This window comes from Narcine bancroftii, chromosome 10 (genome assembly GCF_036971445.1).
Source record: "Narcine bancroftii isolate sNarBan1 chromosome 10, sNarBan1.hap1, whole genome shotgun sequence".
Taxonomy (NCBI): domain Eukaryota; kingdom Metazoa; phylum Chordata; class Chondrichthyes; order Torpediniformes; family Narcinidae; genus Narcine; species Narcine bancroftii.
The window spans coordinates 90799510-90824973 of NC_091478.1; the positions used below are offsets into that span (position 1 = coordinate 90799510).

Below are 25464 nucleotides of genomic sequence, written 5' to 3' on the forward strand. Positions count from 1 at the left end.
ATGATATTCGCTCATCACTCACCTGTCACCTGAATCTGGAGACACAAGAGTCTGCAAATACTAGAATCTGGAGCAAAAACAAACTGCTGGAGGAACTGAATGAATCGAGCAATCAGAACAAGATGCAGGGTCTTGACCTGAAACTTAGACCTTTCTTTCCCACCCCGACAGATGCTGCTTGATTTGCTGAGTTCCTCCAGCAGTTTGTTTTTTGCACCTGAATCTGGACAATGTTTCTCAGTTTTCTTCACTCAAATTTAACAGCCTCAGATTGGAAATACTGACTTTGATGTGGTGTGGAGTCATATTGTCTCTTATCTGTCCTATTTGTAATTGTGTAGTCTCATTACTCCATGTTTCATTAGCTTTGGGGATTTAAAATAAATTTAATTTTCCTTTCTGTTACTTTTTTCTGCATTATTCTTTACCTCTGTCTCTTTTTGTCTCCAGATTAAACATTCAATATACCCTACTATAATGTTGCCTGTGTAGTGAATTTCCTAATAATTCATTCTAGTTGAAGTGTTACTTCCCCTGTTTATTCATTTACCAGAATATTTTTCTCCTCATTCTGATGTTATCAGATCTCATTTCCAAAATCTGATGCAGAACTAAAATTAAAATATAATTCATGTCAGAATAACTAAAACCGACAATACTCCATGGAAATAAATTGTTTACAATGTTTTATTTTCTGATCAATAATTTTGTACTATTCTTAATTTCTAGGTAGGATTCTAATCTAGGTTATGGGGAGAAGGCCAGGCATTGGGGAAAATGGATCAGCTCAAGATTGAATGGTGGGGCAGACTTGATGGGTTGAATAGCCTATTTCAGCTCCTCGGTCTCATGGTTTTATTTTGTTCATAGTGGCAATCTATTTCAAAACACACTTCCATGATTTAAAAAGCTGATTTTTTTTAGATCTGCACAGTGCTATACAATTTTTTTTTTTTAGCTAATTTTTTGTTTGTTATAGGATGAAATATCTGTGGACGCCTCATATGTGCATATTCACATCGGCAACAATTTGCAACAACCAGTTTTGGAGTCTCAGTCTCAAAGCACTTCGGCTATATTCTCCTCAGTGGGTTAGTTTAAATTATTTTTTTAAATTAAATTTGGACAAAACAGCATGCTGCCTAATTTACTCCCAATTAATCTACACCCCTGGTACGTTAGTGGGAGGAAACGAGCCCCCGGGTAAAACCCATGCAGATACAGGGAGAACGTACCAACTTCTTACAGAGAGCGCGGTGTAAATTTTTTGAATCATTAGTGCAAGATTATATGTAGTCATTTGTTTAATGAAATACCCCATATTACCTTTTGAATATATTTATGCCTGAAATTCCCATATATTGTATATATTTGGATTTTAAGAAATACTCGAATGTTCTTGTTGAAATAAATGATACACTTTGCTTCATGGGATCAATTTGTTTTTGGTGCATGGGTGAGATATGATTGGTTTCAGTTTTATTATGATGTAGAATTATGGATTATATTTATTATTTAAACAAGTTTTCCTGATCTTAACAATTCTAAGCATCAAACACAAATCTACTATGTTAATGTACAAACTTGATACATATATCTTTGATTGCTGCATAAGCTTTTTAATGTGTTTGTGGTGTTCAATATCTAGTTATTACTATCTTTTTTTGTGCCTTTATGTACGAGTTGTATTTCATTGACGACTGACTGGATTTCCTGCTTTATATTTTAACTGAGAACCCAATTGAGGATACTGTTTAAACAATGACTGTTGACTATATAATAATGCAATTCATCCAAATTGAGCATCAGAAAAATGATGCTATGTACAGCCTCAATATTTGATGTTAGAAAGCTTTGTTCAATACTGTACAGAAGTGTTTCAGCTGTTTAAAAAGTAACCTCTTCATCAAGGTTTAGATTGCAGGTTCCCTTCTCTACCTAGTTGCATCTGCCTTTTACCCATATACAACACCTGGGTCTCCTATTCTCTCCCCTAACTACTTCACTCTGCCTGTTATCTCACCTTTAACTGGTTCTCCTGATTCTTCGTCCTTACTTCACAGATTCTACATTTGCAGCCTCTTGTTTCCACCCATCACCTTGCTTTCACCCTTGCCACCTGACTCCATGTGCCCTCTTCCTTAATTGTTTACATCTCTGCCCATTATCCACCAACTACTGTTGCCTGATTCTATCCATCCTCACCTTACTTCATCTGTCCATCTTCTCTTTCGTCAACTCGTTCTGCCTTTCACATGCCTCCCACTCACCTCTTCGCATTGGCTCACTCCCCTCTACACTCTCAAACCTGATACAGAATCTTGACCCAAAATATTGACTTTTCCTCTATAGATCCTGCTTGATTTGCTGTGTATCTCCAGCAGTTTGTTTATTGATTTGATTTCTTCGATTTGAATTTCAGTATTACAACTTGCCACTAGGTGTCAGTACAATCTCAAATGATCTTGCTGTCTTCGAAAGAAATACTATTTTTTGATAGCTGAGAAATAATGCTGTATTTCAAATAACAAATTGTTTCACATCATTTTAATGGCATAGATAATGCATCTCTGTTATAATTTTATTATTCATTTAAAATGCAAAGTTAGTTGTAGAACAGCAGGAATAATGTGCTCTGTACAGAATTTCAATGCATACTATAACAGATAAATTAGATTAGGATTGAGCAATATACCGAATAGAATGAAAAATGTTCAAACTTTGGGGCCAAACTTTTAGGATAGTCCATATATAATTACTACTTCTTGGATGTCAAAAGGACTGAAGGTAAAATCAGTTCCAATTTCTTGTTGGATTGAACACAATAACTTTAATTTGATTCTAAATCAGCAGACTGAACCATTTTATTATTAACGAGGTCAATAGAAATTATGGGAAGAAAGTGGAAAGTTGCTGAGGCTTGTGCTTTCTGTGAATATGTCGTAAAATTTGATTAAGAATGCTTTTTTAGTAAAACTGCAAAGTTTTAAAAAAAATTTGGCTTGCACTGAAATTCTCATCTTGTCCAGAACTTAACATTATATCAAATGATACAATTTAGGAGATCATTCAATTCATCATGATGGTGTTGATTCTTCAGTAAAGCAAACTAATTAGTTTTTCTTGGCAGTTTTGGTTAATGTATTGTAATACCATGTCATCGAGCAACGAAGCAATCTGGTTTCATCTGCCTGGGTTCAGCCCATATCTCACTAAATCTTTCTTATTCATGGATCTGTCTAAATTTTAGTTGAATGTCACACTTATCCCTGCTTCTACCACTTTCTCTGACGGCTCATTCTGTATTACCCGTTATCTTTGGTATGAAGTTTTTGCCACTTGGGTCCCTTTTAAATCTTTTTCTCTCAGCATGGTTGCAGTTAGTAGAACGTCTTTACAGTGCCAGCGATCGGGACTGGGGTTCAAATCCTGCGCTATCTGTAAGGAGTTGGTACATTCAGCCCGTGTCTGCGTGGGTTTTTCCCGGGGCCTCTGGTTTCCTCCCACCATTCAAAATGTACCGGGGGTTAATTAGGGTGTAAGTTGAGCGGGGCATGGACTCATGGGCCAATAATGTTGGAAAGAGTACAGAGAGGATTTATTAGGATGGTTCCTGGAATGTAGGGGCAAACATATGAGCAAAGTTTAGAGTCTCTTGGACTATATTCGTTGGAATATAGAAGAATCTCATAGAAACATATCGAATGTTGAAAGGATTGGACAGAATAGATGTGAATAGAATGTGCACGGTCTTAGAATTAGAAGATCTCCATTTAAAATCAAGATGAGGAGAAATTTCTTTAGCCAAAGGGTCATGGATTTGTAGAATTCCTTGCCAAATACAGCTGTGGAGGCCCAATCATTGGGGGAGTTTAAAGGGCAGATATCTAATTAGACAAGCTATCAAGCATTATGGGGAAAAGGCAGGAAATTGGAACTAGAAGTGAGAACAGTTTAGCTCAGGGTGGATTTCCAGACCAGACTCGATGGGCCAAAAGGCCTACTTCTGTTACTTTATCTTGTGTCTAAATTTAAAATAAAATTTAAATAAGTAAACTTGAAATCAGTGGTTCTCGACCTTTATTGGACCAAGGCCCACCTGGCTTTCGGTCTAAAGTGCCATGGCCCACTAGGTGCAATGACTGAGCAATATTTTCAAGACCAAGGCAGCTCTGTAAGAAACACATCTTTATCTAATTGAAAGTATTTTAACATTTTTAAAGACCCACATGAAAACATGCTGTGGCCCACCAGTGGGCCAGGGTCCACTGTTTTAGATTCCCCCACCCTTGGAAAAAGCTATGATTATTTTTCTTACTTGTGTCCCTTATGATTTTATAAACCTCAAAAAGGACCCCCTTAGCCTTCTAAACTCCAGGAGAAAATCCTCCTTACAATTCAAGTTGACTGGTCCTGGTAACAGTGCTGTGAATCTTTTCTGCCCACTTACCAGCTTAATAATATATTTCTCACAGCTAAGTGTCAACTGTTTGATCAGTCAAATGGGCTAGTTCTGCTCTTACCCTTAACAGTCTTGTGATCTAATACTCCATGTTGTCTTACTAGCATCTTGTACAATTGAACAGTCGTTCTAGCCTTTCTTCATATGCAAGTCCCGCCATCCCTGGTATCAATTTGGTAAACCTTTTCTGCACTCTCTCCATGGCAATAATGTCCTTCCTCAGATAAGGAGACCAAAACTGAACACAATACTCCAGGTGAAGTCTCACCAAGGCCCTATACAACTGCATCAATACCTCTCTGCTCCTGTACTCGAATCCTCTTGATATGAACGCCAACATACCATTCGCCTTTTTTACTGCTTGCTGCACCTGCCTGCCCACTTTTAATGACTGATGCACAGCGACACCCAGGTCTCTTTGCATCTCCCCTTTTCCTAATTGGATACCATTAAGATAGTACTCAGCCCTCCCATTCTTTCCTCCAAAGTGGATAACCACACACTTATCCACATTATATTGCATCTGCCATGCATTTGCCCACTCACCCAACCTGTCCAAGTCACCCTACACACTCTTAACAGCCTCTACACAGCTTACAACGCCACCCAGCTTCGTGTCATCTGCAAACTTGGAAATGCTGTTATCTATTTCCTCATCTAAATCATTAATATATATCATAAATAACTGGGGTCCCAGCACTGAGCCTTGTGGTACCCCACTAGTAACTGACTGCCATTCCAAAAAGTACCCGTTTATTCCTACTCTTTGCTTCCTATCTGTCAACCAATTCTCTATCCACGTCAATACCATATCCCCTATACCGTGTGCCTTAAGTTTGTATCGTAATCTCCTGTGTGGGACCTTATCAAAAGCCTTCTGAAAATCCAGGTAAATCACATCTACTGATTCTCCCCTATCCACTCTACCAGTTACATCGTCAAAAAATTCAATAAGATTAGTCAGACACGATTTTCCCTTCATAAAACCATGCTGCTCTGACCAATGAATTCACCACTTTCCAGATGTGCCGCAATCACATCTTTAATAACTGACTCTAACATTTTCCCCACTACCAATGACAAGCTAACCGGTCTATAATTCCATTATAAGACATCCCTGCTCCCTCTCTACCTTATGAAGGCAAGCATGCAAAATGCCTTCTTCACCATTCTATTGACCTACATCACAACTTTCATGGAACTAAATACCTATACCACCAAGTTTTATTGTCCACGGCCTAACCAATCACCTTGGTCCTGCCCTCTAGTTCAACCGACCAAAGACCTTGAAATTCCTTGGCCCACTTTCCCAATTCATCTCAATCCTGTTGTAATCTTTGATAACCTTCTTCACTGTCCACTGTATCATCAATTTTGATGTCACCCACAAACTTACCAATTACATTGTCATTCCAAGTTATTAATATAGATGAATTATAAATATTGTGTAGCTGAGAAGAGTATTTTTATTCATCCTTCCAGAAAGCCGATGCTGCTTTAAAACGTTTTTTTTTTTTAAATGTCCTGGTGTAATTCATCGATATATTTTTGACTTTATAAGTAATTCTTAACAATCATCTGATATATTCCTGTGTTATTTCCAAATTTTACATGGATTCATAAGTTAAGTGTATTAATACTGATGGAAATTAGAAACTAGTGATCCCAATACTGATCTTTGGGGTAAAACCACTTATTAGCAAAGATGCTTTAAAATGTATCTGTTTCTAAGATTTAACAAAAAAATTTTCATAACCCTGCATTTTAATTTATTGACCTTTCCATAATCTTTCTCAATACCTCTGAGATATCTGGCTTTATTAAGCAGTGCTCATCAAGGCATGGCTTCCAACAAGCCAAGTAGATTGATCAAATAATAGTCTTATCCCTTTAAATCTTTGTAGGTTTTTTTAAAAATAACAGGTGCTCCTGATAATTATTGCTCTTGTTTTCGCATTGTATTCAGGCAAAGCTAATGATCAAGACTGCTTTTTTAAAAATCATTTGTGTCCATTTTAATTGGTAGCTGTATCATATTTTTGTCTCGACAGGTTCGTGTCATGAAGTTTGCAGTTCCTGTATTAATCTGCTTCTACCTGTATAATGAGGTATGTTAGATTACTGTACTTATTCGGAGTTTCAGAAAAGTTTAAAACAAAATATTGCTCAAAAATTGATATTCTGAATCAGTAGTATTTAAATGTGCTATTCCTATGAATCTACACGCTTGTCATTGTAGTTTTCTTCTGTCCATTTATGCTAGCTTTCTACCTTAAAGCACTGAATAAGAGATGAAAAATAATGCTGATAAAAACTGCTGGCAACTTGCATGAAGAAAAGCAATCGATGTGTAAATGGCAAATAAATAAAATGGGTTAAATTTTGGTTAGGCTATATTACAAAAAGATATACAGAAGCTCTGGAGAAAGTGCAGAAAATATTTTTAAAAATTGATATCAAATCTGAGGAAGTAAATGATGAGGAATGACTACATTTTTAGGGACGTTAAAGAAGAGAGAACAAAAGTTATCACCCGAAAGTAATAAAAGGAAGTAAAAGTGTCAGAATAGGAAATGTGTTCCTATTGCTGGAAAACATGAAGACTGTACAACAGATCCCATCAGGAATGCATGGGAAAATTGATCAGAAAAATGTGGATCATGGCAGCACGTTGAAAGCATAAATGTACTTAAGAGAACACTAATGAAACAGAAAATACTGGAAGTATATGATATAATGAAATAAAACTGCTGTTGTTAAGAGGTGCATGTAGAACAAACTAAGTTAAATGCATTACCTATTGCTGTGTTTAAATTTTAGAACATAAAAGCACATTTATTAGCTTCAATATTTAATCCACTATTACCATGCAGATCAGCAAAACAAAAATCACCAGTGTTGATATCTTGTGTAGTAATTTCTCAATGTATTTTTCAGAAATACAAAGAAGCAAAAATTTGACAACTGAGCAACAGTAATTTGTGCAATGTAGTTGAAAATATTGGGACAAAAGATTTTGAAAGGCAGAGGAAAGATTAAATAAATCTTTTTAAAAATTGGGAAAATAAACAATTGTCTATAGGTGATTATAAATTACAGATAAGAAACCTAAGTTGGGAAAGAAAATGTCGAATAAATCTTTACTGCACGTCACCAGCAATAATCAGATATATCTAGAAGGAAAAATTGAGCAGGCTGTGCTATTCATTTTGGGGAAACTGATATCTTTCAAATAATGGATGAGTTTAATTGGGTGAATGAGGAAGAGATTCTCCCAATGGATGAGTTCAAAACAGTGGGCATAAATATTAGAAAGTAGCTAACAAATTTGACTTAAAAAAAAAAAAGAGATTATCTCCAGACAGAAAATGGAAAGAATGTTGGACAGGAAATAGTCAGCAGGTCAGGCCCATCTGTTCTAATAATAGAGTGCTAGTGATCCTCCTGACCACTAGAGGGAGCCAGTGGCTAGTTTGTTTCAGCTTGGGGATTCAGAATAGATGCCTCCACAAGGTCAATAGCTACTAAAGTATAGTTGTTTGTGGAAGAAACACCAGGAGTGTACAGAGTGTATATCAGTTGTTAGCAGCAGGGATATAGAGAGTGTAAAGGATCCTATCGCTGTAAATTGGACTGGAAATGTCAATCACAATGGAAGTTGTTCAAACAAAAATTCATGCTGTACCTGCAAGCCATTGGACTTGATAGCAAACCTGATGCATGGAAGATTGCACTGCTACTTAACTGTGGAAGGACCTCAAGCACTAGAGGTTTTCAACACATTTGTTTTTGTCAAGACAGCTGACCAGGGCAATTTCATCAAGGTTATCGAGATGTTTGTTGAACACTGTTCCCAAAGAAAAATTAAACGTTCAAGAAGTACCTGTTTTGCTTGCACACGCAGCTATGGGGAGAGTGCTTTGATACTTTTTTAACTGACTTGAAATTAAAAGCAAGAACATGCAATTTTGGATCACTGCAAGATTCAATGATCCGTGATAAGAAGGTGAGAAAGAGGTTGTTGCAAGAGACAGAACTTACCTTAGCTGGAGCTGTGAAGATATGCATGCCAGTAAATTAGCTCTGCAGCACGCAAAAAAGATTGAGAGTGCAAAAGTCAGTGAAAATTAAGCCATAGCCACAATGTGTGTCCACGCACATTGACAAAAAATTAGATATAAGAAACCACAAAAGGATGAAGGGACAGTCAAGTGCAAACGATGTGGCACTCAACATGCACCAAAACAATGGAAAAGTATGTAATAGGGCAGAATCATTATGCAAAGCAATGTTTTTCCAAAGAGAAACAAGGCAGGAGTGAAACTGTACACACTGCAGAAAAAAACTGCTCTCAGTGATGCACTTTTCTTTGGCATGGTAGTCCAGGAAGAATATAAGCCAACAGACACTGAACAGATCGCAGCTGAAAGAGAGAAGCACACAGTTCTACAGAAGGTCATCAAGAATCTGAATGAAGCTTGGCCTAGAGGTGAATGTCAACCATACTACAACATTAGAGCTCAGTATTGTCAATGGGCTTCTAATCAGGGCAGAATTATCATTCCTCATTCACTGCAATGAGATACTGAAAAGGTGCAAGAGGGGCACCTTTGAATGGAAAAATGCAAGAGGATGGCTAAAACTTTTGTTTATTGGCCAAGGATAAATGCTGACATTGATAAGATGGCTTCCAACTTGAAACATCATGCAAAGCAGACAAGGGAACCCATGATCATAACTGACGTACCAGCAGAACCATGACAGGAAGTTGGGACTGATCTGTTCCACAATGATGGAGATAATTACTTGTTGGTTATTGATTATCTATCGAACTATCTGGAGATTGCACTGCTTCCTAATATGTTCATTGCTATGTGATCAAATATATGAAATTGATCTTTGCAAAACATGAAATTCCTCAAATTGTCTACAGTGACAATTAAACATGTTACAGATGAAGAGAATTCCAGAACTTTGCAAAAGAGTATGATTTTTGACATGGGCTTCAAGTCCTCTGCATACACAGTCAAATGATAAAGCAGAGAAAGGAGTTCACATTGTTAAACAGATGCTCCAGAAAAAATGAGACAGTGGCTCAGATCCGTATTTAGCTCTATTGAGTTACAAAACTTTGCCACTTGAACGTGGCACGTTACCCACTGAACTTCTGATGTGATGTAAACCTCATACCACATTTCCCTATTCTGCAGACCCAAACAAGAACAGAGATATCGAAGATGTTGAACAGAAACAAAAGTGTCTGCAATGGAGATAAAAAGCAGACTATGACAAGTCAGCAAGAAGCTTAGGGCCACTGGCACTATGTGGCACAGTGAGACTCAGAGAAAAAAACACTTTGGACAAAAAGGCTACAGTTCTGGAGGAAGTAAATCCAAGATCCCACACTGTCAGGACAGAGGATGGTTAAATACTGAGAAGGAATTGAAAGAGCCTGCTGAAAACACAAGAGACACTGCAGGAATAGACAAATGCAGAAGATCTAGCCTGGACAGAAACAGAGGAAACCCCACCAGTGCTAGACAGTAGTGGACCTGCAGAGCTGACACAAGCACCTGTGTTAAGAAGATCCACACATGTTATTAAAGCACCTGACAGATTGAATCTCTAAAAGAAAAAGAATTGCCCACTTTAAAAGTTTGTGCTGTTGATGTGTGTTTACGTTTTAAATGAATACTGCATTAGTGTATCATATTGTTAAATTAAACATCTCAAGGAAAGGGATGTAATGATAAAGTGCTAGTGAGACTCCTGATCACTAGAGGGAGTCGGAGATTAATTTGTTGCAGCATGGGGATTCATGATGGATGGCTCCACAAGGTCTATTCTATAGTTCATAAATCTAGAGTTTTAAAAGGATCCAAGTTTCTTTTTTACAATAAAAGAAATATCAGATCTGTGAGAAGAGAAACGTAATATTTCAGATTGAAGACCCTTTGTCAGAGTTGACCTGCTGAGTGTTTCCATCATTTATTTCATTTTATATTTCCAGCATTTGTAGTATTTTTCATTTGTAAAATAGAATGTTTGCAACAAAAAAAACTAAACAGTAGGAAAATGAAACAAGATGAAGAGATAATTGGAACTTCATGGTACTAATTCTGAGTTTATACTTCTGAAAAGACCATTTAGCCAAATGCTTTTTTTTTCCAGTTCTTGCCAAAGATAATTGCTGAATTGTCAGATTTAAGGGAATTTTATGACCCTGATACGGTTGAATTAATGAACTGGATCAAGTAAGTTATCTAATTTTCACCTTTATTTAACATTTTACATTTAAAATTCTCCTATATTTCTTATCCCTAACAGATCAAAGTGTGTGGTTTGATTTGGAATGATGCTTTCATTGGTTTAAAATGCTGAAAATCAGGACAGCAATGTAAGAAGATTACATAAGAATGTGTATAGCTTTAGATAAGTCTTCAGGATTTTTTTTCTCCAGTGTAGTATTGATTTCTTAAAAATTGAATTTGAAAATTTGAAGCAAAACATGAAAGTTGTGCTGGAATGTTGCTATATCACACGGAAAGAGTCACCACAAGCTTTAGTCGGCACGTTCAAGATCATAAGATGGTATATATTTAGAAAAAAGATTAATTTATTAAGAACTGGAGGTTTATAAAATTCTATACATCTCTACCAACTTTATTATATTATTTTGAACAGCTTTCATAAACAGCTTTCATAAACCCCTTTCACACTGGCACGTGAATCTAGTAATTAACCGCCAATTTATTGGTTCACCTGCCAGTGTGAACTCTCCCAACCTGATTTTGATGGGGGGGGGCGATGTGGAGTCCAAATCGATCCAAGAATTAATGCCTAGTGAGGGTGTATCATTCTGATCAAAGAAATAATGGATTCAGTGCAAAGGATTTAAAAAGACAACATTTTTCTGCAGTATACTGAGCTGCATTGTTTCAGAGGGAACATTGCAGTGAGATAAGAGGATTATTGGATGGGACAATGTAAAAATAAAATTCCCTTTAAATTAACATGAGGCATTATCTTGATAGGGGCACAATCTCAGTATGTTCCTGTCTTTTATTTTCTGCAAAAAAAAGCTGCATATCATTTAGTGCATTGTAATTTGTTTTCCTTTTTTCTTTCTCACCACTTCCCCTTGCCTATCAAGTGTAAAAACTTCTAAAGATGCTGTGTTTGCTGGAAGTATGCAGTTACTGGCAGGAATCAAGCTGTGTACTGGAAGGACTATAACTAATCACCCTCATTATGAAGATAAGATATTAAGGGATAGAACAAAACAGGTAGGACAGCAATTAATCAAACAGAACCCTTTCAATGACACAGAATTAATTCCCAGAGTGAGATGTGTTCTCTTTAAACAGATTATTTTTTGACTCTGCAAGTGAAGCAAAATAAAAAAGAATTATTCTATTAATTAAAAAAAATACCTATTCATAATTATGTTGCTGCTTGCTGGAACTAGCTGTGAGTACACTTCCCAATCTACATCAGTGACAATTGGCTAAAAGCTATTTTGGGTCATCCTGTGATCAAGCTTTTCTAGCAATTGTTTTTAGAACAGCAAGTATGGTGCTGGAAGGGCTGTCTAAATTTCAAACTTGCATAGCTAATCTGTACCTAAGTGAGTCACTTGAGCTACTTGGGGGAAAATTCAAATTAAATTAACGAGGGAACACCTTTTCTGCCAAAAATACTGTTCAAAAAATGAAGGTATGTCTTCCATTAAGCAATTGTTAAGAATGCAAGAACAAATTTTTAACTACATACCTGGTTGAATTGTGGAAAATATGGCAGAGTTATTTAAGTAGGATATTTTTAATTCTATACCTTTTAAGTTGGTATATATTATAGCCTCTGATATTGGAAGTAAGTTGAGATGAATTTTTAAATGTTGCACGTCCTATTTTTAAAGATTTTTCCCAGTGGAAGTAGCAGGAAAACAATAACAGCTGAACGTGATGCATGTAATGGAGAAGTGGTGGGGTGGGGGGGTGGGGGGGGATGCAGCAATTGCATCCATGTGTAAATTTAATATCTTGCATCAGTTTAGAATTACTTTCAGGCAGAATCATACTCATTTATGCTTTCTAGTGTTTGATATAACTAGCAGTCCTTAAAAGGAGCCGCTTGTTTGAGTATTTCTGTGGAGAATTTGGCCATGAAGAATATGAACAGCAGTACCTTGGCTCAATGTCATTTACTCGGTAGACTACTCCATACGCTTAATATGAAAAATAACCAGGAAATAAGGTTGGTTAGAGTTTATGTAGCTGATTCGAATATTTCACGAAGCATTGAGCATTTGAAAGATCACTTTAACTTTGCAAATAGTTGGGTAATCAGATTCAACAGTTGAAGGCAAAGGGGTTGAAATAAGAGAGACTCAGCATATAGCAGTTGATTGAGCAATCGAGTTCAACAGTTGAAGGCAAAGGGGGGAGAGGTCATTGTCAGAGTGAGCTGAGTCAGAGTGGTAAGGCTTTAGCTCAACAGGCTTCAGCAAGAACAGATAAGAGGTGAGGAATTGTCGGAGTTAAAGTCAGAAAAGGCCACCCTATTCAAGAAACAAACAGGATTCAGCAGGTAGGCACAGGTAGTGGGAAGGTTTTTTAGATATATTTTGTTCATCTCATCAAAGACGGTGGGAATGGCAGCCAAAACAGCGTGTTCACTATATTCAGGAAAGTTTTCTAAATCAATATATCGAGATATCAACTGAAGAGAATGCAATACTGAATCTCTAATTAGGGAACGAGACAGGACAGGTGACAGAAGTATGTAGGGGAGCATTTTGTCTCCAGTGATCATAATGTCATTAGTTTCAAGTTAATTATGGAGAAGGATAGGTCTGGGACTCGGGTTGAGATTCTCAATTGGAGAAAGGATGTAGAATGCGTGGATTGGGTTGAATTGTTTTCGGGCAAGGATGTGTGAGGTAAATGGAGGACCTTCAAAAGTGAAATTTTGAAAGTACAGAATTTGTAAATTCCTGTCAAGATTAAAGGCAAAGTTAGAAGGCATGGGGTACCTTGGTTTTCGAAAGATATTGGGGATATGGTTCATCAGGATTATAATTGGTATAGGCAACATGGACAAATGAGATACTTGAGTATAAAAAATGCAAGAAAAACATCAAGAATGAAGTCAGGAAGGCTAAAAGAAGACACAAGGTTGCTTTGGCAGACAACGTGAAGGAAAATCCTAAAGATTTCTAGAGGTATATTAAGAGCAAAGAGAGACAAAATTGGTCCCCTTGATGATCAGAGTAGATCAGCTCTCTATGGAACCAAATGAGATGGGGGAGATCTAAAATGTTCTTTTCATCAGTGTTCACTCTGGAAAAGGGCACAGAGACATGTGAAGTAAGGAAAACAAACAGTGAGGTCATGGAACCTATACAGATTAAAGAGGAGGAAGTGCTTGCTGTCTTAAAGCAAGTGAGGGTGGATAAATCCCAAGGGCCTGACAAGATATTCAAGATATTGAGGGAGGTTAATGAAGAAATTCAGGGGCTCTGGCTGCAATATTTAAAATGTCCTTCACCTCAGATGTGGTGCCAGAGGATTGGAAGGCAGATCACATTGTTCTATTGTTTAAAAAAGGGTCCAAAACTAACCCTGGAAGTTATAGGGCCAATGAGCCTGACATCAGAAGTAGGTAAATTATTGGAAGGCATTCTAAGAGATCGGATATACAATTATTTGGATAGCCATGGACTGATTAGGGATAGTCAACGTGGCTTTGGGTGTGGTTGGTCATATTTAACCAATCTTGTAGAGTTTTTCAAGGAAGTTACCAGGAAAGTTTATGAAGGGAAGGCTGCGGATGTCGTCTACATGGAAATTAGTAAGGCCTTTGACAAGGTCCCTACATGGGAGGTTAGTCAGGAAGGTTCAGATGCTAGGTATTCATGGTGAACTGGATTCGACAATGGGTGGACAGGAGAAGCCAGAGAGTGGTGGTGGATGCTTGCTTCTTAGACTGGAGGCCTGTGACTAGAGGTGTGCCTCAGGGATCAGGGCTGGGACCATTGTTATTTGTCATCTATATCAGTGGTTTGGATGATAATGTGATAAATTGGATCAGCAAGTTTGCACATGACATTAAGATTGGAGCTATTACAGACAGCGAAGAAAGTTTTCAATGCTTGCAGAGGGATCTGGACCAGCTGTATATAAAAAAAGGGCTGAAAAATGGCAGATGGAATTTAATACAGACAAATGTGAGGTGTTACATTTTGGAAGAACAAACCAAGGTCAAACATGGTAAATGGTAGGGCACTGAGGAATGCGGTAAAACAGAGGGATCTTGGAATACAGATACATACTTCCCTGAAAGTGGTATCACAGGTGGATAGATAGAGAGCTTAAATCAACAAACTATTGAGTATAGAAGTTGGGATGTTATGGTAAAGTTGTATAAAACATTTTTGAGGCCATATTTGGAGTATTGAGTATTTGGTCACCTAACTACAGGAAAGTAGGAGTGCAGAGAAGATTTACTAGGATGTTGCTGGACTTCAGGAACTGAGTTACTGGGAAGGGTTAAACAGGTTAGGACTTTTCCCTGGAACAGAGAAGAATGAGGAGAAATTTGATAGAGGTATTTTAAATTATGAGGGGGATAGACAAAGTAAATATATGTAAGCTCTTTCCACTGAGGGTAGGTGAGATACAAACCAGAGGACATGGGTTAAGAGCGAAAGGGGAAAAGTTTAGGGGGAACATGAGGGGGAATTTCTTTGCACAGATGGTGGGAGTGTGGAATAAGCTTCCAGCTGAAGTGGTGAATGTTGGCTCCGTTTTAACATTTAATAGGAATTTGGACAGATACATGGATGGGAGAGTTATGGGGGGCTATGGGTGCAGGTCAATGGAACAAGACAAAAAAAAATGGTTTGGTATAGATAGAAGGGCCAAAGAGGCCTGTTTCTATGCTTTAATGTTCTGTGGTACTAAATATGAATAGGTCATCAGTCACATTTTAATTGGTAACATGTAACTGGCATTTTTTTTTAGACTTTAATAATCATGTAGGGACTTGAGTTGTGTGTTTTTTACTTTCCGTAGGTTACTATTTGGTTTATTGAGCAGGTTGGCATGGAAGGAATTGTGTGAAGTTAGAAAATCTATCAAATGGCCCTTTAGGCAGTTTTATCTTGCTACTTTCTGTTGATTTTTGACACTGTTTGCTTTGCTTTTCCTGAAGATTTATCAGATTTATTCCAAACGTTCTCCTGAAGAAGTATACAGCATCTTGAGATTGTATGGAACAAACTACATTGTCCTTGAGGACAGTATCTGCTATGAAAGAAGGCACAGCAGAGGCTGCCGTTTGAGAGACTTGCTTGATGTTGCAAATGGTCATGTGAGTAGAATTTGTTGTCTTGTGGTCAGATTAAAAAGTACCTTTGTAAGAAGAAAGTGGACATTTTAAAATATATTTAATTAATGTGGTTGTAACAAGCCTTGTGATTCAGTGATGATCCTTGGCATTCTTGATGGTGGTTGTTGTTTTCTGCATCTCTGGGTTTTAACCTGGAGCCTGAAGTTTACAAGGAACAACTCTAATTTAATGTTATAGGAAGCAGTTATGAAAAGATGGGAGACTACAGAAGGTGGAATCTGAAACAATAAAAAAATGAAAGTACAAGAACTCAGCAGGTCAAGCAATATTTGTGGAGGCAATAGGTGTCAGTCAAGACCTACACCTTTCCTTGCCCTCTCAGTCATTGACCTACACCTTTCCTTGCCCTCTCAGTCATTGACCTACACCTTTCCTTGCCCTCTCAGTCATTGACCTACACCTTTCCTTGCCCTCTCAGTCATTGACCTACACCTTTCCTTGCCCTCTCAGTCATTGACCTACACCTTTCCTTGCCCTCTCAGTCATTGACCTACACCTTTCCTTGCCCTCTCAGTCATTGACCTACACCTTTCCTTGCCCTCTCAGTCATTGACCTACATTTTTCCTTGCCCTCTCAGTCATTTTGTTCGGGTGCCTGTCCACATTTTGTTCATCCCTTGATGAAGGACTCCAGTCCAAAATGTTGGTTATGTATCTATCTTTGCTATATAAAGTACAGTTTGACTTGCTAAGTTTCTCCAGCATTGTACTTTTACTTCAATCACTGTGTCTGCAGACTTTTGTGTTTTACTCTGGAACACCAAGTGAACAGGTACCATATGCCAGCAATCCTTGCTCTTCATTCCCGATTCATTGCCTTGACCCAAAATGTCGACTTGGTTCTTTTGCTTTCTCAAGTTTCTTTCAATGTTTATGGGTGCAAAAAGCATTTCCCTCTAAAATAAGTAATATTCCCTATTGTTATTATTGTTTCCTCCCTTTCATTAGTAATTTAATTTTTATATTATCAAGTTAGTTATAAATTTACCTCACCACTTTGACATTAAAAAATAAGAAATAACGAATCCATGCAACAGTTAATTTTCAGATTAATCAGGAGTTCACTTCTTTTATTAATAGCTTGGAGGCTATAAAAGAAATGATAGTGGCTCATTAATGGTCATACTCTCAGCTTGTTGATCTTTTGCAATTTTCAAAAATCCAAGTCACTTCTCGAAGTGATTAAAATGTACAAAAAGTAAGTTACAAATTATGTGTTTAACAGGAAAGTCTGCAGACACTGGAATTGTAGTGCAATAGTGGGGAAATGAACTTCCAATCCTTAATGGATGCCAGGTCAATGTCGAACCAGCAGTTAAACATGTGGATCCATCAGAGCATGAAGTGAAGGAGAGGTCTGTGGCTGGTCATGGCGAGTGAGATCCAGAGCTGTGGTATCTGTGCCTAGAGGTGAGGAGGATGGTCCATAGAATCTGTTGTAAAACTTCCATTGCTACACTTACCTGGCATCCATCAAGGATTGGATGCTCGCCTCCTGAAATTGCACTGCAAAATATGTGCATTCTGATTTCCCATGTGGAGAGAATCTGATGTGGAGTGCAGTGGAATGATATCTGGGAGGATCCTTCAGGATTTTGTATGAGAGGTACTCAGAAATGGATTGCTTTTGGATCGATAATATGCCTTCCACGTCCAAAAACAAATAACTGGGGTTAATTGATTCCATTTACTTGAATAGTTATGAGATTTTGGGGTCACATGCAGTCGGTAATCTTGATTCTAGCTGGAATAATGTTAACAATTATCAACCTTGAACATTTGTAGTGTTTGCTTGAGGAGCTCATCGAAAGAATCAAAGACTTGTTGATCCAAACCAAGGCTTTTATTAGCAAAAGACAGGAGTTCTTCACAGGTGGCCGACCAGTCCGGAATGATCCCACCTGGCTAGGGACACAACCCTTTAAGGCCTAGACAATAGGCGTGGCTTAGCTCTCAGCCAATCGCTGTAAGCACAGTCTAGATACAGTAACTATATACACTATGTACATTGGTGATAGATCTGTACTATCACATTGCTATTAAAGCATTTTATGCATTCTTTGAAAATAATAAACTTGGGAGTCTGACACTATCTTTATTGATACATTTTGCAGGTGATGGATGATTCTGGAGCAAATGATGCTGATTTGAAAACTTCTCCTTCTCCACGCTTTTGTGATGAAATCAAATCTCATGCACCTCCTTATTCCATCTATTTCACTCGTGTGTTTAAAAACAAAACTTTTCATGTTTACAAGCTAAAGAAAAAGAAGATGGCACCTAATTAGAAGTAAAATTTTGCAACTATTCATCATTTCATTACAGATGATGCGTGTTGGCTTTAACAATAGAAAATATAGGCCAAGTTAATGTAAAAATCTAGACGTATCTGAGAATGAAAACCCTGTTCCTTCTGAGAGCTGTGGTTAATACTCATTAATTCTATTTCACTACAATATTATTAACAACTAATATCAATTAAATCTTCTGCTTGTTTGTGTACTGTGCTTTTCTGTTGCATTTACAAATATTTTTATCTGGTTGAAAAAATAATTTTACTTAAAACACATTCATTTGTATTATATTCCATAAATCAAATGTTATTTATTTTCTACTTACCACTGCATAACTTATTTTAGTCAATTTCTTTGCATTGCATTTATGGAAATTGTGGCAGTATTTATTTGAATTCTTAAACATTCTCGATAGTATTAATTTTAATAGCATTCAAGTGTGCACAATCATACATTTGTAGGTAACACATCAATTTTGTAATGCATTTACTTTTTACATGTATTCACATAGATGAAATTAAGATTTCAGTTCCTGTTGCAGTGGAACTTCGTTATAACGCGACAGTAAGGGTCCAAAAAAAAATCGCATCACGAAAAAAGCTGCATCACGCTGAATTAGGATTCACAAAAACAGGGGTTTCAAAAAAAATAAAGAGCACATGTACAATACCTGTATTTGCAATCATTTTTTATTTCTTACAATTATCATTTTATTTCTTAAAAAAGCGATCGAGTGTTGCTAACTTGAACGCAGCAGGTTGCTGGCGGCTGCAAGCGAAACCCAAAACTCCTCTGAGCTGGAAGATTTTTGTGTGGTCCACATCCTGGATCTCAAGCCAATGTAGGTAAGTTTTGAGGTACTCAATGGCTCCAGATGCTTTTGGGGGTGGGGTGGATGCTCCTCATCGTCATCCTCCTGGGGTTCAGGATTTGGTGTAATAGTAACGTTTCAGACCATTTCGGAGTCCATCAGGTGCTCAGATGTTGGGCATTTCTCATCAGCAGAGAACCACTGGTGTAAATCCTCTTCGCTAATTTCAAACAGCCTCGCACCTCTTCATCTGTGAAGCTGTAGAATTCTTGCTCTTCGTCTTCCTTGGTGGATTGTTGGGATGAAAGACTGGATCCAGGCCCTTCTACCAGCACTTTTCCCACACACGAACCGCTGACTGCTACCCATCCCTTCCCACCTAAGTGGCAAACTTCCTTAATGTTCATGCTTTTCCGAAAGTCTTCCAGCATTATTGATTTGTCTACTTTTCTACGAATTAATTCACACCTGTAATTCTGCTTGAACATAGAGATGATCCCCTAATCTAGGAGCTGGATCTTGGATGTAGTGTTCTTTGGGAGGTAAGAAAGTCTAATCTTTCCATCATTGCTTACTGGGCTGGCAGGTGGGCAGGATAGTTGTCGAGCAAGAAGAGCTTTGGGTTCTTGCATTTGCATGTGTAAATAAGCGGGAACAGCAGAGACAAATGTTTTGTAAAACCAATCCTCAAAGATGACATTGGTCATCCAAGCATTGCTGTTATGCATGTATTCAAAAGGTAATGATTTCTTGTCGACATGATGGAAACAGCAGGGCAAGTGAAATTTGCCATTCATGAGCCATTTTAACTAATGTGTTCCAGTCATGTAAACACAAAGCAACAATGTCATGTGATCCTTGCATTGTTTGAACCCCTCATGACAATAGGCATCATCTTTGCAAGACAGAGTGTGGTCTGGGATCATCTTGGAGCAGAGGCCTGTTTTGTTACAGTTGTACACTTGTTCTTTGACGTAGCCACCTTTTAAGAGAGTTTTTAGTTCTGCCGGGTATTTGCTGGCAGCGGCACTGTTGGATGAGCGAATTTCTCCAGACACTAACACTTGAGAAATCTCATGATGGCGTTTAAACCAATCTAACCATCCATTGCTAACTTTGAACTGTGAGGTTTCTCCATTGATCAGTTGGTCAAACTTCTCAGCTTGAGCTTTGAGAATGGGCCCAGAAATTGGAAGACCTTTTGAGCACGCTTGAAAGAACCATTTGTACAGGGAGTCATCAATGCTGACATCTTTGGCTGTTATTACGAGTCCAGAGGACCCCAAAACCCAGCAGCAATAAAATGATAACCTCTTCTACCAGGTCACCACAAAGTCTATCTTATTTCTCTTATTTCAGGAGAAACACTCTGGCCAGTCATTTCCTCTTGTAAGGACCCTCAAGAGTTTTTAACAGGCTGAACTCAGAACAGAACTCACAATTAATCAAACTCTCTCTCTGTCTCTGGTCTTCTTAAGCTCTTGCATTTTAAATTAGATATGAAGTGTTACTCTGTGGTGACCCCCACAATCTATCACCTTTAAAGATATATTAATATATAACAGGGGTGGCCAAACCGCGGCTTGCGAGCCACATGCGGCTCTTTGACCTTTAATATGCGGCTTGCTGCCAGTCTCTCCACCCCCACGCCCACCCGACTTGCGCTGCTGGCCTCTCCCCCTTTCCCGCCTGATTTGCGCTGCCGGTCTCCTCCCCCCCGCCTCGCCCGCCCATCTCATGCTGCCAGTCTCTCCTCACCTGCCCACCTCGCGCTGCCGGTCTCTCCTCACCCGTCCGACTCGCGCTGTCGGTCTCCCCCCAACTCGCCTGCCTGAATCGTGCTGCCGGTTTCTCCCTCTTGCCCACCCAACTCGCGCTGCCGGTCTCTCCCCTTTGCCCGCCTGATTCGCACTGCTGGTCTCCCCACCGCCTCCCCCGCCTATCTCATGCTGCCAGTCTCTCCTCACCTGCCCATCTCGTACTGCCATTCTCCTCACCCGCCTGACTCGTGCTGCCGGTCTCCCCCCAACTCGCCTGCCTGACTCATGCTACCGGTCTATCCCTCTCGCCCACCAACTCACGCTGTCGGTCTCTCCCCCTCGCCCGCCCAAGTTGCATCTTTAATAGCCTGATATTTGTAACATTGTATTTTAGTCATAAAAAATATGATTATAATAAAACTAATTTTGTAAGGTAGAAATCTGATTAAAATATTTCATTTTTTTTGGTTTACCTTTTTTATATATTTGTGTCTGATTATTGAAACTAATACAAATTAACAGTTTAAAAACTGCAGGCAGGTATAAATATTATTTTATTTAATATGCATTTCTTAAAATTTATATCAAATTTTTGTTACAAAATGTGTATGTAACAATAAAAATGTATGTGTGAATTTTGTTCTCCTGCGGCTCTCATGCATCTGAGCTTTATTGTTTGTTGCTCTTACATTAAGCAGCTTTGGCCACCCCGATATATAATAAACCCCATAGCACTGTCTTCATGTGTTTGGCCTTTAGTCCCACCTCTTCCTTGACTTTCCAAAGCGATGCGTGTAATTTCCTGAGATTTCAGCCGCGAAATGTTGTTTCAGTTATGCCAAACTCTCGTGTAACTTGGGTTACATCAAGTGTGTGAGGCTTATCTTTTATGGAAAAGCTTTTCATTTTCTCATGGCGCATTCCATTTTGGAAAAATAATCCACCTCCGGAAAGAGCAAAACAAAGAGGTCCAATGGCTCATCACATTATATCCGGATTTGCGTTAATCGGGGTTCTACTGTAATTAGCAGATTATTGATGGTGTAAATTATAAATAACAATATTGACACGTTCTTAAATAATGCCAAATTAGATTATTGGATGGTATTGGGGTGAAAAAATGTTTTGATTATGATGCTGTAGCAATTAAAGATCTTTTGAATATTTTAACATTATTGAATTAATTGAACATTTCCACTGATAATTGGGCAAAATCCAGCAAGGGAGTTTTGCCTTGCAGTAATTTGCAGGAAGGAAGCATTGGTGGCATTCTGAATTATCAATGTTAGTCATTTTGTGAAATAAAGCACCTTTTTCTGCAATGGGATTTTGTGAAACAATAATTGTACTCTTTGCATGATTAATATTGCATGTGAGATTATCTGAATATTCGCAACAACCATGAATAACATTACTGAATTTGAGTGCTTAATGTTCTGGGTGAGAGCAGATAATTAATTTTAATTTTTGTTGCCAGCTGCCTTTCCTACCCCTTCAAAACCAGCATCTCGTCCAATGTTGTCCTTCGTGTGCTTAGCTGCTATTATGATTTCAATGTCGTGCCATTGATGTTTTATCTGCACACACGTGATAGAGAAAAAACTGTAGGATAACAGGGATTCATTTTTTTCTACACTGATTTTTCTAAAGTTACAGATGTCACACAATCACTTAAGCTATTCTTTGCTTCTTAGCTCTTTGTACTGAAAATATTTGAATTTTTAACCAAATGAAGATTGTTAAAATAATTAATCGAAGAAAGTGCCAATACTGGAATTGAATAATTACAACTATAATTACCTATCAATACTTTACTCATCAAATGTTATTACTTTATCCACTTTGCACAGCAAGTGTAAATATTGAAATCAAATTTCGTAATTTACTGATTGAAAGCCACAACATTGTTTGACACAAACCTTTTGGAAATTATTCATAAAATGTCTACCTTTTATTCCTTGAACAAATTTCTAAAATTGGAAGTGTAAAGATGAGTCAAAGTTGAAATTTCTAAATTCTGTATCCTTTAAAATGAAAAGTTAGTAATCTTGAGCTCAGAGTTCAATCTTACAACCATGAAATAATGAACTGAGTAGATTGTTGTTTTCTTTCCAAGGCTTTTATACAATGATTGCCCTGTACCCTGTACTAAATTGTGAGCTGTGGTGAGGTACCTATGAGTGCCTGAAGTTCAACATTTAACATCAGTTCAGATTATTATTGTGTGAAACATGAAAGTCTGCAGATGCTATGATTGCAGTAAAAAAAAATACCAAAATTCTGGAGGAACTTGTCCAGTCTTTTCAGCATCCATAGGAGACAAAGATATATTGCTGACATTTCAGGCCTGAGCCTTCAAGTAATGAGAAAGGCAGGAATCTGCTTATTCCTTGAAAAAGGGCTCAGGCCCGAAACATCGGCAATATACCTTTGTCTCCTATAGACGCTGAAAAGACCATCTGAGTTCCTTCAGCATTTTGGCAAATCATTACTGTGAGTAACTGTTACTAACTTAAATAAAGCAATTATTCCATATCACAGTGTTAGGGAAAAAAAATAAACATTTTGGAAGCTTGATCACAGCTTCTTAAATCCCCTATTTGTGCTACTTTGAAAAAACATTTGGCTCTGAGCATGGCTCTCCATTTGAAGGTTTATAAGGATGAGAAGTTCCAGGCAATTGTATTTGAGAGCTGAGGAATGAGTGAAGACATTAAATTATAGCACCAGCTAATATGAAGAACCAATGTATTTGTGTCTAACTGATAAAAATGTTTATGGTGAAATTGCTTTCCAAAGGTGTCTCAGTGATAATCTTTATTGCAATAGGATGAAAATCCTATCAAATATTTTAATTTTACACTGCTGGATTATGTAAAAAATGGACAGTTTTGGGGTGATCTGGATTTGGGAACTCCAATTAAAATCTCTAATGCTAAGCTTCTCATATCTGCTTATGTTCTGGGAATGATGGCAGTCTAAATCTCATTAAGTGATAGAAGATGCCCATCTATCATTGTTCTCAATTGACTGACTCCACATAAAATCAAAAGAGAGACCCACCCAAGCTGGAACTCCACACTATTACATTCCACACCAGATCGATGATTCTCAACCTGAAGATCAAGAGGTTACCTGGGAGGTAAATAAAGTTTGTTGTAATTATTTAAATTTGCTTTGAAGTTTTTAATGATTTTGTGGGTGTTTTTTTTATTCTGGATCAAACACATAAACTTTACTGACATAATTGAAAAAGATCCAGTTGTTTAATTTCAGGTATATATGAATGTAGAACTCAGACTCCATACAGTCCATAACAATTGAGAACTGGTAAAATGGCAAATGTTTTAAAAAAAAAATGAGCATTTTTAGAACTCAATTTTATTTCAATAATAAAAAGCATCATTCTAAATTACAGACAGTGATTGGCCTAATAGTGTCAGCAAAGGCCAAAATGAAGCTTCATGGAATGAAAACATTAAATATATGAAGTCTTGCAAGGGCTGAATATACTTTGCCACAACCCTGAAAATGATGTAATCAAATTCATAAACATCCTCTTATTGTACCAGTTCTTTGTAAATTTTCTCAATCTTTCAACACCCTTTGTTGATGTATCATCCAAATTAGTGCCCAACTAATTGCAAATCCTTTTTTGGTATATGATTTTAAAATTCACAGTGGTCAGGGTGGCATAATCATCTTAGCAGTTAGCACAACTCCAACAGTTAATACAGGACGAGCAAACTGGGTTTGAATCTGACTGCTCTCCCCAGGACCATAATGGATTCCTCTGTGTGCTCCATTTTCTTCCCATTTTAAGGGGGTGAGTGGTGGGAAGGGAGGAGTGGACAAGTGAATCATGGAGAATTGTCCTACTTGACACCCACTCCTTTGATTGTAGGAGATGCTACACGTGCCCACACCTCCCACATCACCCCCATTTGGGTCCCAACAGTCCTTCTGAGTGAAGCACGCCTCACTTGGAATCTGCAGAGTTCATCTACAGCATCTGTTGCTCCTGTTGTAACTTCTACATCAGAGAGAATGGGCACAGACTGGGACATCACTTTGAGCACCTTGGCTCTGTCTGCTGCAATAATGTGGACCTCCCAGTGGCCACCCATTTCAATTTCCCACCCCATTTTCTTGTTAACATGTCTGTCCATGAACTCGTGCATTGCGAGACTGAGTTCACCTGCAAATTGTAGGAACAGCATCTTGTATTCTGGGCACCCTCCAACTGGATGGCATTAAGAGTAACTTCTCCAGTTTCCATTAGGCCCCCCCCACCCAACACATCTTTCCCAATGTGTCTATCTCTCTCTTCCCTTTTCCCTCTGTCTCTTTTCACAGAGCCAAAAACAACCTGCCCTCTGCTAATCAAATCTTAACTTTCCTCTCATGTCCTCTTCTTATATACAATTAACACCTTTTGTCTGTTGATCTGTACTCCCCTCCCATTTTTCCTTTTTTCCCCCAGCCTTTTTAATAAAGATGCTAGTCTGTTTTTTTTACTCCTACCTTGAGGAAGGGCTCAGGACTGAATCATTAGTAATATACCATTACTTCCCGTGGACACGTTGAGACCTGCTGAGTTCCTCCACATTTGTGTTTTTACTACAATCACAGTGTCTGCAGACTTCCATCCCATTGTCTTTTGACAGTTGGATCAGACTCTAATCATGGTAGATTGAACAGATTCCCACTAGTTCAGAAGATTAG

At 38.0% G+C, this 25464-nt stretch overlaps 1 protein-coding gene across 6 annotated transcripts in view; it reads left to right on the top strand.

Annotated features, from left to right (window-relative positions):
* Positions 1-18837, top strand: part of dpy19l3 (dpy-19 like C-mannosyltransferase 3) — a 51319-nt gene extending 32482 nt beyond the window's left edge. For 5 of the 6 annotated variants that reach the window (XM_069901749.1, XM_069901745.1, XM_069901747.1 and 2 more), the window contains exons 14-19: positions 980-1091; positions 6514-6570; positions 10634-10716; positions 11616-11748; positions 15677-15835; positions 17989-18837. In XM_069901749.1, the coding sequence (XP_069757850.1) occupies positions 980-1091; positions 6514-6570; positions 10634-10716; positions 11616-11748; positions 15677-15835; positions 17989-18162 (718 nt within the window). In that variant the 3' untranslated portion in view covers positions 18163-18837. Of the gene's footprint in view, positions 1-979; positions 1092-6513; positions 6571-10633; positions 10717-11615; positions 11749-15676; positions 15836-17099; positions 17251-17988 lie in introns of those variants that run through there. The other variant, XM_069901751.1, reaches the window with a different exon arrangement.
* The last annotated feature ends 6627 nt before the right edge of the window (positions 18838-25464 follow it).